The sequence below is a fragment of the Zosterops lateralis genome (assembly GCF_965231275.1).
Source record: "Zosterops lateralis genome assembly, chromosome: 1".
In the NCBI taxonomy this organism is placed as follows: domain Eukaryota; kingdom Metazoa; phylum Chordata; class Aves; order Passeriformes; family Zosteropidae; genus Zosterops; species Zosterops lateralis.
Window position 1 is genome coordinate 110,252,336 of NC_139762.1, and position 13,831 is coordinate 110,266,166.

The 13,831-nt window shown below is 41.1% G+C and overlaps 1 protein-coding gene across 9 annotated transcripts in view; it reads left to right on the top strand.

The window, feature by feature from the left end:
• Positions 1-13,831, top strand: part of DTNA (dystrobrevin alpha) — a 220,282-nt gene that overhangs the window by 164,696 nt on the left and 41,755 nt on the right. For 7 of the 9 annotated variants that reach the window (XM_083866256.1, XM_083866254.1, XM_083866255.1 and 4 more), the window contains 5 exons: positions 1,279-1,384; positions 3,321-3,487; positions 5,934-6,058; positions 10,647-10,727; positions 12,616-12,705. In XM_083866256.1, coding sequence (XP_083722382.1) covers positions 1,279-1,384; positions 3,321-3,487; positions 5,934-6,058; positions 10,647-10,727; positions 12,616-12,705 — 569 coding nt within the window. The remainder of the gene's footprint in view (positions 1-1,278; positions 1,385-3,320; positions 3,488-5,933; positions 6,059-10,646; positions 10,728-12,615; positions 12,706-13,831) is intronic. The other 2 variants (XM_083866258.1, XM_083866259.1) reach the window with 1 other exon arrangement.

The following is a 13,831-nucleotide window of genomic DNA, read 5'->3' on the forward strand; positions in this document are numbered from 1 at the left end:
ATTTCTATTCATTAAAGAATCAAGCCCATTTTCACAGTAGCCTGAGGTATTTTCTCCTAGGGACAAACATCTTTATATCTTTCCAAATATCTTGCACTATTTCATCCCTGAGACTGTTGCAGTGTGAGATGTTTTCCACTGATCCCTCAGTGTTTGAGAGAAATAATGTTTTTATTTACATCTGTGGTAATTGTGTATAAATGGAGCACAGATACTCCATCTGGAAATCTCAGCTCTTGAAAGAATTCCACAACATGCAGAGATGATACAAGTCACTGCATAACTGCTGTTTAGCTCCCTCATGGGGTAACCACAGTTCTTTAGCAAGTTAAAGCAGCAGCTTATGCAATCAGATATGAAAATTTAGCCATCCCTTTGGATATGGGGATACTACTTAAATATGTATGTCTATAAAACATATCTACATATATTCTCAGCAGGGCTCAATATTTTTGCATCTTGAATTTTACTTAAGGAAGGCTCAGTTGCTGATTGAAAAAACAAATGAACAAGATTTGTGATTACTTTTTGCAGACACCTAAGAAATTTAAGGCCCTAGATTGCATTTTTAAAATCAACAGGGATATCTTAGGGTTTAAGTGTCTTTGAAATTTAAAGGGGCATAGATCTCTGAGTGCTTAAAGGCATGAAGAGTTTAGGAACAGTTGCAGTCCCTGAGCATATGCGATCTTGACATCCCACAATCAGAGCTCACCCATAACTAGTTGCCATTGCTCCTCAGACAAACAAAGTTTCTTAAATTATGGAAACAAATCACTTGTGCCGGTCTCTCCTTATCTTATATTTCTTTTGAATTTGTACTCCCTTGCCAATATTTTCTTTCATTTTTGTTTTTGGAGTACCATCAGCAGTGATTTTTCATTTGAAAACTGGTCATACACAGTGATACCCTACATGCACTTGTACTTGTCACACAATACTCAAAACAGATGAGAACATGCAGAGTTGAATACCATCCTTAACCACAAAGCATCTTCAGGCAGTGACTCCAGAAGAGAATCTGGAAGTGAGTGGGAGCTAAGTGTCTCCAACCCACCCTTGTGAGAATGACTTCTAGTCATCAGTTGTATCATTGTACTGACTAAAAATAGTCTGGGAAAGCTTTGCTAGTATTGCTTGGTTTTTTTAGTAAATCAGGGCTACAGGCAAACAGTGTTTGAAACTTATTCCCAAGTGTTTTTCTAGAGATAAGATAAAGTAATTTTGAGATGTCTAATTACTGATTTTTTGTGCATGTTTGTTTGCTTGTTTGAGCAGAAAAAAGTCACATTAAACACTTTCTTGGATACTCTCATGTCTGATCCCCCGCCACAGTGTCTAGTGTGGTTACCACTTCTGCATCGACTGGCAAATGTTGAAAATGGTAAGTAAAGAGACACTGCCAAAACACAGTTACAAGAACAAACTTTGGTGTGATGATTTTCAATCTGTAGATGGTTTTGTAAAAGCTACTGTACTGGGTTCACTGACTCCATGTGCTATTTTTACAGTGACTGGCAAAATATTTGAAGGCTGTTGGTCATTGAGCCAGGAACATGGCTTAAATTTTGCTGTGCTCAGGAAGTTAACCTGATCATGTCTCCTCCTGTGCTCTGGATAAGCAAAGAGAAATAGGTCTCCATCCATTCACACACTTATATTTGGTAAACTATCAAGACCACAACTTTTATTAGCTATGACATATGGCAGCAGAGAGGGAACAGCTTGGCAGTTTCCGTTTGTACAGTATTCCTGGCAGGACATGTCCAGTGCAGTGCAAAACACCAGCCAAAAAGGTCCTTAGGAAAGATCTACTCCTAAGTCTACACTGTCAGACCGTATCCTCTGAAAAGGAAGTTCCCTGTGGACAGTGTGCATCCATTTTTGGTGATAAAAGGAAAAGGAGGAAAAGTTGTATGTGTTCCTATGCCAAACAAACTCTTTCACTGAAAGGCACTGAAAGGTGGGTAAGGTAATGTTCCCAAGTCCTTTTCAGCTACAGAGCAACCTATAAATCACACCTTCCTCAAGCTCTTGTCATCCATCCCTGTCCCTCACCAGCTTCACAATGTTTCCTAGCCTAGAGCAGAAACCCTTCCTGCTGCTAAATTCTGGCAAGGCATTAAACCCCTGACACATTCAACACTGCTTCACATTTTTCCAGACTGAACCTCATGACAGAAAGGGAGAGGGTGCCTGGAAACAAGGGGATGTTCAGTATCCTGTGGTAAATTGGGTACATGGTGTAGCAAGGAAAGAGGAACAGAAATAGCACTATTGCCCAGAAAGTGCTTCAGAATACCTCAGTTGGTGCTTTAACATCCTCAGTGACTTGCCTCCTTGTCACTGTCTGCTTCTGAACAGAGAACAGGTCCCTCCAAAGGCCAGGTTCCAAATCTGAGCATCCAAAGCTACATGTTCAACTCCATATATAGGTGACGCCATAAATGATACCACTTGTACAGATGAGACAGCAGTAATTAAGAGACAATAACATGTCTAAGTACACTTTCATCCTTTCAGTAGTCATACAGCTGAGTTTGACTTTTCCTCCAAGGTGCCTCACTTCATCTGCTTAAAGCAGAACAAAACACTCAGCTTCTCCCAATGGTGCAGCTGCAGCAGATTTTCCCACATACAAATATCCTCTATCACAGAATAGTTTGGGTTGGAAGAGGCCTTAAAGATCATGCAATTCCAGCTCCCTGGCAGGGACACCTTCCACTAGACCAGGTTGCTCAAATCCCCATCCAGTCTGGCCTTGAACACTTCTAGGGATGGGTCATCCACAACTTCTTCAGGCAGTGCAATCCAATGCTTCACCATCCTCACAGTAAAGATTTTCTTGCTAATACCTATTCTAAACCTACCTTCTTTCAGTGAATCCATTCCCCCTTGTCCTATTCCTACATGCCCTTGACAGAAGTTCCTCTCCAGCTCTCTTGGAGCTTTCTCCTCTCCAAGCTGAACAACCCTCAGCCTGTCTTCATAGGAAGGCCCTCATCTTCATAGCCCTCCTCTGTGTACTCTGTTATGTATTCTGTTAGACACTGAACACACACATTTTTTGCTGCTGTGAGCAGGAGGTACAGATTCTAGCTCAGAAGTGAAGACGAGTTTGGTGCCCAGTGTAGGAAGTGTTGCCATGGCTTAGCACAGGTTGCTGTTTTTTCACGGGTCAGAGCTGTCGGCAGCATCCAACACTGCAGATTGCTTTAATCAAAGAAGGGAACACCCTTCAGTTTGGGGTTTGTTCATAAATGTTTTCTGGGTGCTTCTTTGTTTTGGTTTGTAGCTGACCATTTCTTTCTCCCTTACAGTCTTCCACCCCGTTGAGTGTTCCTACTGCCACAGCGAGAGCATGATGGGGTTTCGCTACCGCTGCCAGCAGTGTCACAATTACCAGCTCTGTCAGGACTGCTTCTGGAGGGGCCATGCCAGCGGTTCCCACAGCAACCAGCACCAAATGAAAGAGTACACGTCATGGGTAAGGGAAGGCTCCTGCCTCGCTGCAGACTGCTTTGCCCTCCAGCCATCACAGAAGTCCCCAGCCACAGCTCTGGGCAGCTGTCTGGCTCAGGCGAGCTGGGAGCCGTGCTGGCACTTTGGATTAGTGACCCTGTCTGGGAGGCTCCGGCCTTGGGAGCCATCAGGAGAGTGTGGAGGTGGGAATGATCTTTTCTGGGTGAGGATCTGGGGCGCCCGTGACGGTGTGTGCCGCGGTGAGGGCAGCGCAGGAGGGGCTGGCAGCAGGGCACCAGGCTCATGGCAGCTTCTCCCGTTCCCACAGGACTCACGGTAAAGTCGTCATTGGCTTGCTCTATTTGGCTACGTGTAAATGAAATGATGAATACTTAATGCTCATTCATCAATATTTTCAGTTGAGTGGCTGCAGCATATGCGTAGCATTTGGGATGATCCTGGCACTGTAAATTTGAGTGTGGTCACAGGCTCAGATCCACAGTAGTGTTTACTATAGAGAAAAGCTCACTTCAGTCTTTTTGTTGTTAATCAAAATAATGCAGTGTTTTTTCTAAGCTGAAAGAGAAGCACCAACAGCAGCTGGAGCCTTAACCTTCCCTGAAGGGCATGAGACCTGGGGACTCAGTTTTCCATGGACTGGAGCAAAGCCCAGTAGAGCCCCTTGGTTACAGAGCATCAAAACCCTTCAGGGTTCAAATCCAGAGATCAGTAGAAAATACCTAATTAATCTCAAACATTTCAAAAGTATATTGTTTAAAAAAAGGAAAATTGTTCATACAGCAAAAGCCCCATTTGTACAGTGCTTTGTGCTTATTTTTTAACAAAATTCTGAAGTTTAATACTTTTTAAATGTTTAGTCTTCTGTTGACAGAACAGGCAAGGGTTAAATATGACATGGTTTGCTCTGTATGCCAGTCATACAGCCCTGCACTGTATCCCAGCAGACCTGGGTCTGTAATTGTTTCTGTGGGTCCTAATTGCTGCTTGTTGCATAGACACAAATGGCCAGAGTTTAGTATCTGAATAGGAAAAGTGCCCACTATGTAGCTCAGACTCCATTCCTAACAGCAATTTGTGCTATAAAATCCATTTTTTGCTGTAGCCAGGGAGCTGTAATTATAGGTAGGAAGTAATTGGAAGACTTGAGATTTCTGCTCAGTGGAAGACAAAAATGTGACCGCACGCCTAGTGCTTTCAAATGTTTCCTTGCCAGAAACAAATGTTTTGCTTCAAGTTTGAAGTTGCCTTTCTGTAGCATTCATTAGCATTTGTTCAAACCTGGTTAGCATTCTCCATAATGTATCAGTATCGAGCTCCACATGCAGACTGGGAAGTGTTCATGGATGCAGTGGAAATCAACTGTTCTCAATTCAGAGTGAAATTGCATTTATAATGAGAAAGAGCTTGAACTTTACATATATAGGTTGGATTTATCTGATAGAAATATTTCATTATGGACTTTGTGATGATCATAAGTTGATGCAGGATATGTATGCACAAATACAAAACCCTTTCTGTCAAATTCCAGAAAGATTTTTCAATTTCAACCTGTAGAGCTGTGTTTTGGGGAGAGGAGACAGTAACCCTCTTTTACTGGCAGAGAACTAAATCACAGAGAGCTGAGTTGAATTCCCTGAGAATCCCTTACACAGCCTGAAAAACACCCTAGATCTCAGAGATCCTTTAGAAGGGAGGTTGAGTTTACTCCTCAACTGGATAATCTCCAAACAAAACAGAGAACAGAAAATACTGATTTTAGGGGTTTTGTGACACGCTGATGAAAATTATGCTTCTTGCACAGATGCTCCCCATCTTTTGGGGAAAGTGGCAGTACCTCAGTCTCTTTTGAAGTGCTGTTGCCACAGTGGGGCAATTCCTGGCAAGCTCCTGTCTCAGATTTCCATTCTCCAGTGGTCAGTGGCCACAGGAGGTGGAAGAGAAGCTTTGTAAATAGCAGCTAAACTATACAGGGTACTGGAGGTGAAGAGGGAAATACTAGTGAGGGGGAAGAACAAAGCAGCCTAGTGCCTGGCCTACATCCAGGAGGGAAATGGTGTCCCCTACAGTGTATCTATGGGGGCAAGGATACTCAGATCCATTCTCCTTGCACTCCCAGGCTGGTGAGGTACAAGCCAGCACCGCTCCAGGTGACACAAACTGTGCTGTACATCATTCAACACTGCCTGAGTGCAGCATGGCAAAAAAGCCATGGCAACTGCCCCTATAGATACACCCCCAGCCTGCTCTAAAGGCTGCTGAAGGTAACAGTAATCCTTCCCCAGACAGAGCACTCTACCTTTCCAGACCCTTGGCATGGGAGGGGGGCAAGGGGGATGGCAGTCCATAGGTACCTGAACTGTTAGAGCTTCCTGTTGTTTTGTGCTTCCTATAGCAGAAACAGTATGCACCTTACTTCTCCAGATTACCTCTACCTTCCTTGTTCCTCCCAGAAATCACCTGCTAAGAAGCTAACTAATGCACTTAGCAAGTCTTTAAGCTGTGCTTCCAGCCGTGAACCTTTGCACCCAATGTTCCCTGACCAGCCTGAAAAACCTCTAAACCTGGCTCATATTGTGTAAGTATCTGTGTGCTGTAGACAAAAGTAAGCTTTGTTGTAGGAGTTGCTTGCACCAAGTGTAGATACTACAGCTGTGAACAAAGCAGGAGGCAGATGTGGCTTGTCCAGCTCAATGCATCACAAGTGTAAATTTGCTGGTAGGGATATTTAGTGTAAAAGTGTTCTTCTGGTGTGACTTCACTTGAAAAATCAATGGGATATATATGTGCATTCAAATACTGGGACGCAACATTGGAATGTCCCCATTCTCCTCAAGAGATGTCCATGCAATTTCATGGAGTTTCAGCACTTTGGGATGTATTGATGCTGAGAACTTCAGTTCTGTCATCTAGAGGCTCTTAATTTCAGTGTATCACAGGTATATCTTGACACAAGGCACCAGAGAAAAGTGAAATCAGACCAATTTTATTTAAAAAAGGGTCAGAGGTCTCACTGACTTTAGTGGAGCTGTGGCTTCACCCCGCCTTGAAGAATTGTGTTAGTCTGCATAAAAAGTGTGCCTTTAACTGCCAAATCACTTGAAAAGAGTCTATTATCCTTATGTTTTGATATGTTGAGAAAGCAAGATTATTTTCTGGTATAGTTGCATATCACTACTTTTTTTCTGCAGGAGTCAAGAAACCCAAAGCAGGAAAGAAATGTATTTGTGCAGGGTGGGGAAAGTACCACTTTGGATGAGTTTTTTTCTAAAGCATGTCCACTACCCATAGTGGTAGACACTCAGATTTTCCCATTTATCGACTTGGCTTACCTTAGCTTCCTGGTCCTTAAAAAAAAAGAGAGGGGAGAAAACCATTAAATTTCGCATAAAATTAAGGAAAAATTAAGACATTGGTCAGAAGAAAGGTACAAAGAAATTAAGTTGGAAAAAATATTCCAAAAATACTGTCTTTAAAGTATTTCTCTTATTCTGGTATATTTCTTAAGGAAATATTTTTCTTAACCATGTTCCCAGGGCTCCTGACTGAAGCATTTTAGACAGCAGCTATTAGAATTGTATTTACATGCTGCATATTTATATTACTGGCTGCTGGAACTGCTCTAGTCTGTTATTATTATACATATTTACCTTTGTCTGTCTTGAATATTTGCATGTAGCATCTTTAAGGGCAGGTGTACACCAGCCATTGCTGGCTGTGCAACACCTGGAAAGTTCACCCAGTCTGCCTGACATTTTGAGGATGAATTATGCTGATGATCTTCCTTATGTGGTTATAGAAGAATTTCTTCAAGGTGTAAGAGAGTGCTCTGGTCTTCAGAGACAAGGTGCCTCTGACAGATACATAGTGCCAAATCCCTGTCACACATAATTGTCAGTTAAAACTCGTGCAATCTCTGTATGGAAGAGTACTGAGAGGATGTTGTTCTTTGGCAGAAATGATCCAGAGTTGGATCTGCTAAGCTCCCTCACTGCTGTGCCTGGGCCTGCTGGCAAGTCAGGGCAGATTTTGGCCATCCTTAAGGGAAATGGAGAGAGGCAGAGAGCTTGAAACCAAAAGAGAAGCCTCTGTTCCCTGTTGGCTGGGGGATCTTGAAGGCCTGGGGGTATGTCAGAATATAAAAGGTAGTGAAAACTGGGCTACTGTGAATGGATTAAATGCATTTAGGCAAGGCAAGGGGAAGGGACTATAATTAAGTAGGAACTGATCCAGATTTTTGCTGTGAAATTAACACCTTCCCTTATTCCTAAATATACAGACAATTTAGAGTGATGAGATGTGAGAACAAACCACCATCTATTCTGTTTTATGACAGTTTCTCTTTATTCATAGATTGATGGTAATATAACTTGGCAATATATATTGGCTATAACGATGCATGAGTGAGAGACCTGTAAGTTGTGGAGGTATCATGATCTACAGCATAATTGACACAAATTAACTGAGGGGAGAGGGATGCTACAGAACCTTGTCGAGAATATCTTCTCCCTGATGCGATTTTTATTTTTAAACATAATGGAACTTGAGAGAAACAGCTCTGGGCAAGAATCCAGGCAAAAAAGGGGGGTTATATTTGCATTAGATGGAAGAATTTTGGCAACAAAACAGTATCCTTTTCTTAGCTTCCAGCTTTAATGGGGACAAGTGCTCCCTGCATTACTACAGAGACTTTCCTTTTGATTGTTCTTCCCCCTTTGACTGGCACCAGACAGAAAGACTGCAAGGGTTTTTTTGTTTTACTGGTGCTACAGAAAATCTTGAATTAAGCAAGAAATACATAAAAGGCCTTGTCTAGAGAAGTAGTTATTAAGATGTCATGAACCTGATGGTAGAACTCCTCCCACTGATGGAAGGGTCATTTTTTCTCTCTGTACATAAGATTAGCAACATGAAAGAAAGTCCAGACTGCAGAGATAACAAATGGCATGCCCAGTGCATCACGGAGGTATTTTTCAAATCAGTTCTGCACTGACCTGACTACATTTTCATCTTAAGCCTGTGGGTGCATTATTTTTGACATCAGTGTAAACAGGTTAGAGGAGCCTGGAGCACTTTAGAAAATTCCTCCCATTTAATTTGGTTTCTTACTGAGGATATATGTTGTGCCACAGCATGTTTTTATTACATACCATATTTCAATAGTATTAAGTGTTTTCTGTCTCCTTGAAGACAGTTAATCCAGTATCAATAGCTCACTTTTATCAGAAAGCTTAATCACTCACTTTCAGGAGTTTAAAAATAACCTCAGAAAAACATAATTTATAGTCAACGACTTTGTTTTCCTTTGCTTTAAAATAAAGTGTGTTGTTCTTGTCTTACCACATCACATAACTCTATGTGTTTGAACATCCATTTGATATTCAAGTGGAACCTGAAGGCTGTGACAGTGGGCATCATCAGCCTTTAAGAAACTTGCCTTGGGAAAGCTCCAGATTAGTTTAATACAATTTTTTTCATAATAATGATTGACAAAGTAATGCTAATCAGGAAATCTTAGCAAAGTCTTGGAGTTTAAAGACATTTGTACACAAGAGTAACTTTGCTTTTGTAAACAGATAAATGACCTTTTATGCATAGAGGCTCTCATGCTTTTTGCAGAATCAGGATCATAAAAATGGAGTATGTCCAATGTATTACCATTAATTACACATATTAAACTGACAATTTATTAATGATCTCTTTTCCATTTTATTCTGCCTGCAAAAGAGATACTTGGTGAGTATTTTTCTTCTTTAGTGTACTTGTTGGAGGAAAAGCTTGAAAAATTGTGATAATCTCAGTGTTACCAAAAAAATTAACATTCAACACTTCTCTATAAATACTTGGAAGACAAAGGACTGCTTCTCAAATTCATGACTGATCAGAAATGGAAGTTTTCATGGGGTTCTGCAGGTTCAGGGTTAGGTTAATACTGTCTTTTCGTATAAACAAATAAATAGCACTCAACATCCTTTGTCTTTCTTTTCACCATTTTAAACTTCTTAAAATCAGTGTGGCATTATCATGCTGAGAAATTCATTTGGATTTTTCAAACACCATATTTTTTGCCTGTTTTATAACAAGTTACAGAACAAAATATATAGTAATAGTTCACTTCTATGCAGAACTGGCTTTCTTGGCAATGCTTTGGTTGACCAGTTGTCTTGCACAATTGGAGCCCAGGGAGTATTTTGCAGATGGCTACCATGTTTCAATTTGCACATCTGCAGAATTCAAAAACCAATATAGGCCTTCCACAGAGCCTAAAGAAGAATATTAACCAAACTGAGGTCTGAATTATATGTGGCTTCAGATTCTGCTCGTATCTGAACACCCTGTGATTTGAATAACATACCTTTTAGTTGTTCTGAGCAGATGGATCTTTTGCCCAATGCTCCATAAGATGTCTGCTAAGAAGGGGAAATTTCTTCTTAATGGATACAGAAGGAGAAAATTATACACAAATTATTTTTAAGACAGTAAAAGAAAGTGGAGGAAAAATCCTTCTTGTTTCATTTCTTGTAAAAGCAGGAAATAAAGAATGTAATAATGAAATCATCATTACTAATGGGTCCTCTTGAACTAAATAGTTACTCTAAATTTTGACTTAGGGGGTTGATGCACCAGTTAAAAAGTTTTGCCATCAAACCAACTTAAAATTCTGTCTATTTTATGGGATGCTGAGGTTTTGGGTATACTGTGGTCACTATGTGGATGTGATAGCATGGAGCTTAGCACTTCATGAAAAGATGCATCATTTATTAGCAGTTCCATGCTGCAGACCTCCATGCTAACACAGAAAACAGACTGCCAGTTCTCATCCTGGCTCATTGAAAGCAGGGACTGCACCCTGGACTGTTGCCTCTGGAAAGGAACAATGGCATCCTGGCTATTCTACCAAAGCAGGGGAAAAAATTCAAGCCGGTTGCTTAAAACTCTCCTCAGAACACACAGAGGCATTATTTCCCTCCAGGCCTAAGTACCAGTGTATTTTTATCAACTTCTTAAAACCACAGCATCTATAATTTGAAACTATTACTATGTAAAGCAGAAGATGCCAGTTGCAATGTTACTTTAAACAAGCTCATTCTGTTCTACATAAATAGTGTTGCTGATGGTAGGGGGTTTGGGGTAAAACTAATGCAGCTGCATATTTTGCCTTTCAGGCCCCCCCGACCTGTAACCAGCATGAACGACACACTCTTCTCCCATTCTGTTCCCTCAGGAAGTCCCTTTGCAAACAGAAGGTGAGTTCTTATGCTTATTTGTATCAAACCATTATACGATAGTGGTAGAAATTTCAATTTTCAGTTCCCTCACAGGGATAAAAAAATTCAAACCCTCTCACACACCAAAACCAAGAGACGTGAGCAGAGAAATGCCTTGGTCAGTCTGGACTGATACCCAGACATCTGAACAAAGAGCTAGAGTTAAGGCACCCCAAGCTCCCCACAGCACAGCACTGAATTTCAGCTCTCATTTGAACCACTCTGACCCACTAAAATGTGCTCACATGCATCCCCAGGCACCCTCCCATAGGGACCCAAAATAGGCTACTGGTGAAAACCATTTTGTAACTATGGGAATAGGAACTGGGACGTGCCATTGCCTACTGGGAATGCCTGCATCATACTGCAAGATATGGATGAACAAACAGAATATGTCTCCATGCTTCCAAGATATAGCAAGACATCCTCTCTCCTGTTAAACCATTCTGATTTTCATTAAAATCAGCAAGGGAGAAGGAGTAGTCTTGGAATATGGTGACTGACCCTTCAGTAAACAAGCCAGGGAAGTCTCATCAGATACATAAATCCCAAAGAGAAGGTGCTTGCAGCTGACTGTGTGCATTTTGATTCAATATTTTGGCTCATCCAGCCAAAATATGTGTGTAGCATTTGCTAGCTGTCTGACCCCATGTATGTAAGCCTACAAATGTACCTAGGTAAGAAGGTGGCAGGAAAACAACTTCCTGCTGTCTTAGGGAAGATGAGCAATGTGTCTTCCTTGGGTGCATTTTATTGCTTGACTCCTGCTGTGTGTGTCAGTGCTTCAGCATTCCCAAATGACTAAACACAATCTCTGGGTATGCACAGCTACATATTTTAACACCAAAACTGAAACCAGACCTGCAGTGTACACTTCAAAGTCAGAGTAAAGATGGTTTACTACTTCTTTGATTTATGAATTTTGTTACCATGAGCTGTAAACTGTAAATTCTCAGTGTTATCTTAGTGCAAGTGGGTGTGACTGAGATGCTTTTTGAAAGCCGGTCCCAGAGCAGCCCCCAAGGTCAGATCTGCTGCCTGTACAGAGAGACTGCAAATACAGGTTCATTTCTGTTGTTGGAATATAATGGGGGTTTATGTGCAAGGCAGGGTAATGTATTTGTAGCCTCTCCAGAAGAGGTCACTACAAGCAGCTCTCTTTAGGAGTGTTGCTGATGCTTCTGTGTATTCCCTGTGCTCGATCAACAAAAGTACACTTTGCTCCCTAGGCCAGGGACCTGCAGTAACACTCACAGCACTGTCTACTGTGCTACTTGTCTTTCTTTGCCTGTAAAACATATCCAATTATTTTACTTTTGTCTTCTTTAGTAACTGACTGTCCTTAACTATCAGGTTTAAACTTACATGCTTCCTGAGCTGTTAGAATTCCTTTTTTTTCCCAGGAAGCACTCCTTGATGAGAATCCCCTGAAGGCAGGTGATAGTACCACCCCCCTCAAGCATAGACTTGTACCATCCCAGACTTCCTTATAGGTGGATAGTGTGACATCCCTGTACAGTTAAAAGTTTCCATGATGCAGCAGTCATTCTGGCTCTTCTAGAGTTCTAACCATATCCCGATATCTAAGATAATGACATTGATTGTATATTAGAAGTTTTCTAACTTCTGTTTCATTGATGTCACAGGATTTTAGGAGTTTGACAGCTTATTCTCAGTATTTTTATTTTGACCTTCTACAAATTTAATTTGCATCTTTTTATTGGAAAGGAAAAGCACCCTACAAACAGCCAAGCTGGTATTCTTTCTAAATAAATTAGATTTATTGTTACAAACCCTCTCTGAACACTCTGCTCTCTGTGTATTCTTTTTGAGGTATTAACAAGGTTTCATTGTTTGAATCATTCAGGTTGCTTGGGGGTATAAATGCAGCCAGTCCTGTGGCTGATGAGCATTCTCTTATAAAGCTGTATGTAAATCAGCTTCACAACAATTCACGGTCAGTATGAGAGCACTAACCTACTAATCGCAGTAGTTCTGTAGCTCATGCACTAAATCATTAGCAATTCTGCTAAACTACTCATAATATTCTTTAAGGAAAGCTCTGATGGGCTAGAGGGTTTCTGTGGCTCTTAATTAGTCTTTTGAATAGACTTCCTGCTGGCTGTGGGCTTTGCCAACTTCCCTTGCTTCTGCGCAGCACAAGTCTTTCATTTTACCCTTTCACGTAGGATTAATATTAATGTGTCCAGTGGAAGTTGGAAACATTGCTTTTGAAAACTGAGAAAACTACACCTCTGTGGTTTCATCATCAGTGTATGACTTGTCTGTTGTGTTCTTGACCAAGGAATGAAAGAGGCTTGCACAAAAGCCTGGAAATGACTCCAGGTCTCACAGCCAGCCTCCTCTGCCTCAGCTCTCACTGTGGGTGGCTGCTGTTCTGCCCTGAATGCTGCTTGCCAATAACCCTCCCCAGACCTCTCAGCTTTGCTTTTCAAAATGACCACAGGAAAGGCAGATCTGAGTCCTGCTGAAGCTAATGAAAACTTCCTATTTACATAGTGAGCACTGGATTTGGACCCATGCCTCTTGTTGCTGCACCCTTTTTCCAGCATTCCCTCACATCTCAGTGACCTAAAGGAAGATCCTATTTCATTCTGCATAAAAGAAATATGCAATTGCCTAAGTTTCCCCATATTTTTTTACATGAACTGTAATATCCTTTACTCTTTTTTCCCCTTATAAATCCATGAGCGTTAACTATAATTCAGTAAGAATTATCGATACAAAGGTACTTTTCTGCTAAATGCCAAGATTTTCAATCTGGGTTAAAATCATTCTTTTAAGTTTTACTGTTACTATTGCCATAGGAAAATCAGGCCTCATTAGTGGAAGTTCACCCTTTTGAACATCAGAGAAACAGACTTTGATGGCCCTGTTTGCAATTGGGCTGATTTTATATTAAATACTCCATGATTCATATTATAATAAGAGGAGTGCAAACTCAGAGTAGAATTTCTAGCTGGATGTAATCAACACTAAAAGCTCTGCTGGCTGTGTTCTCACTGCAGATAACTTATGGTTACTTTGTGTTGCAGTCTAGTCCAGAGGTTTCAGATAGCTTT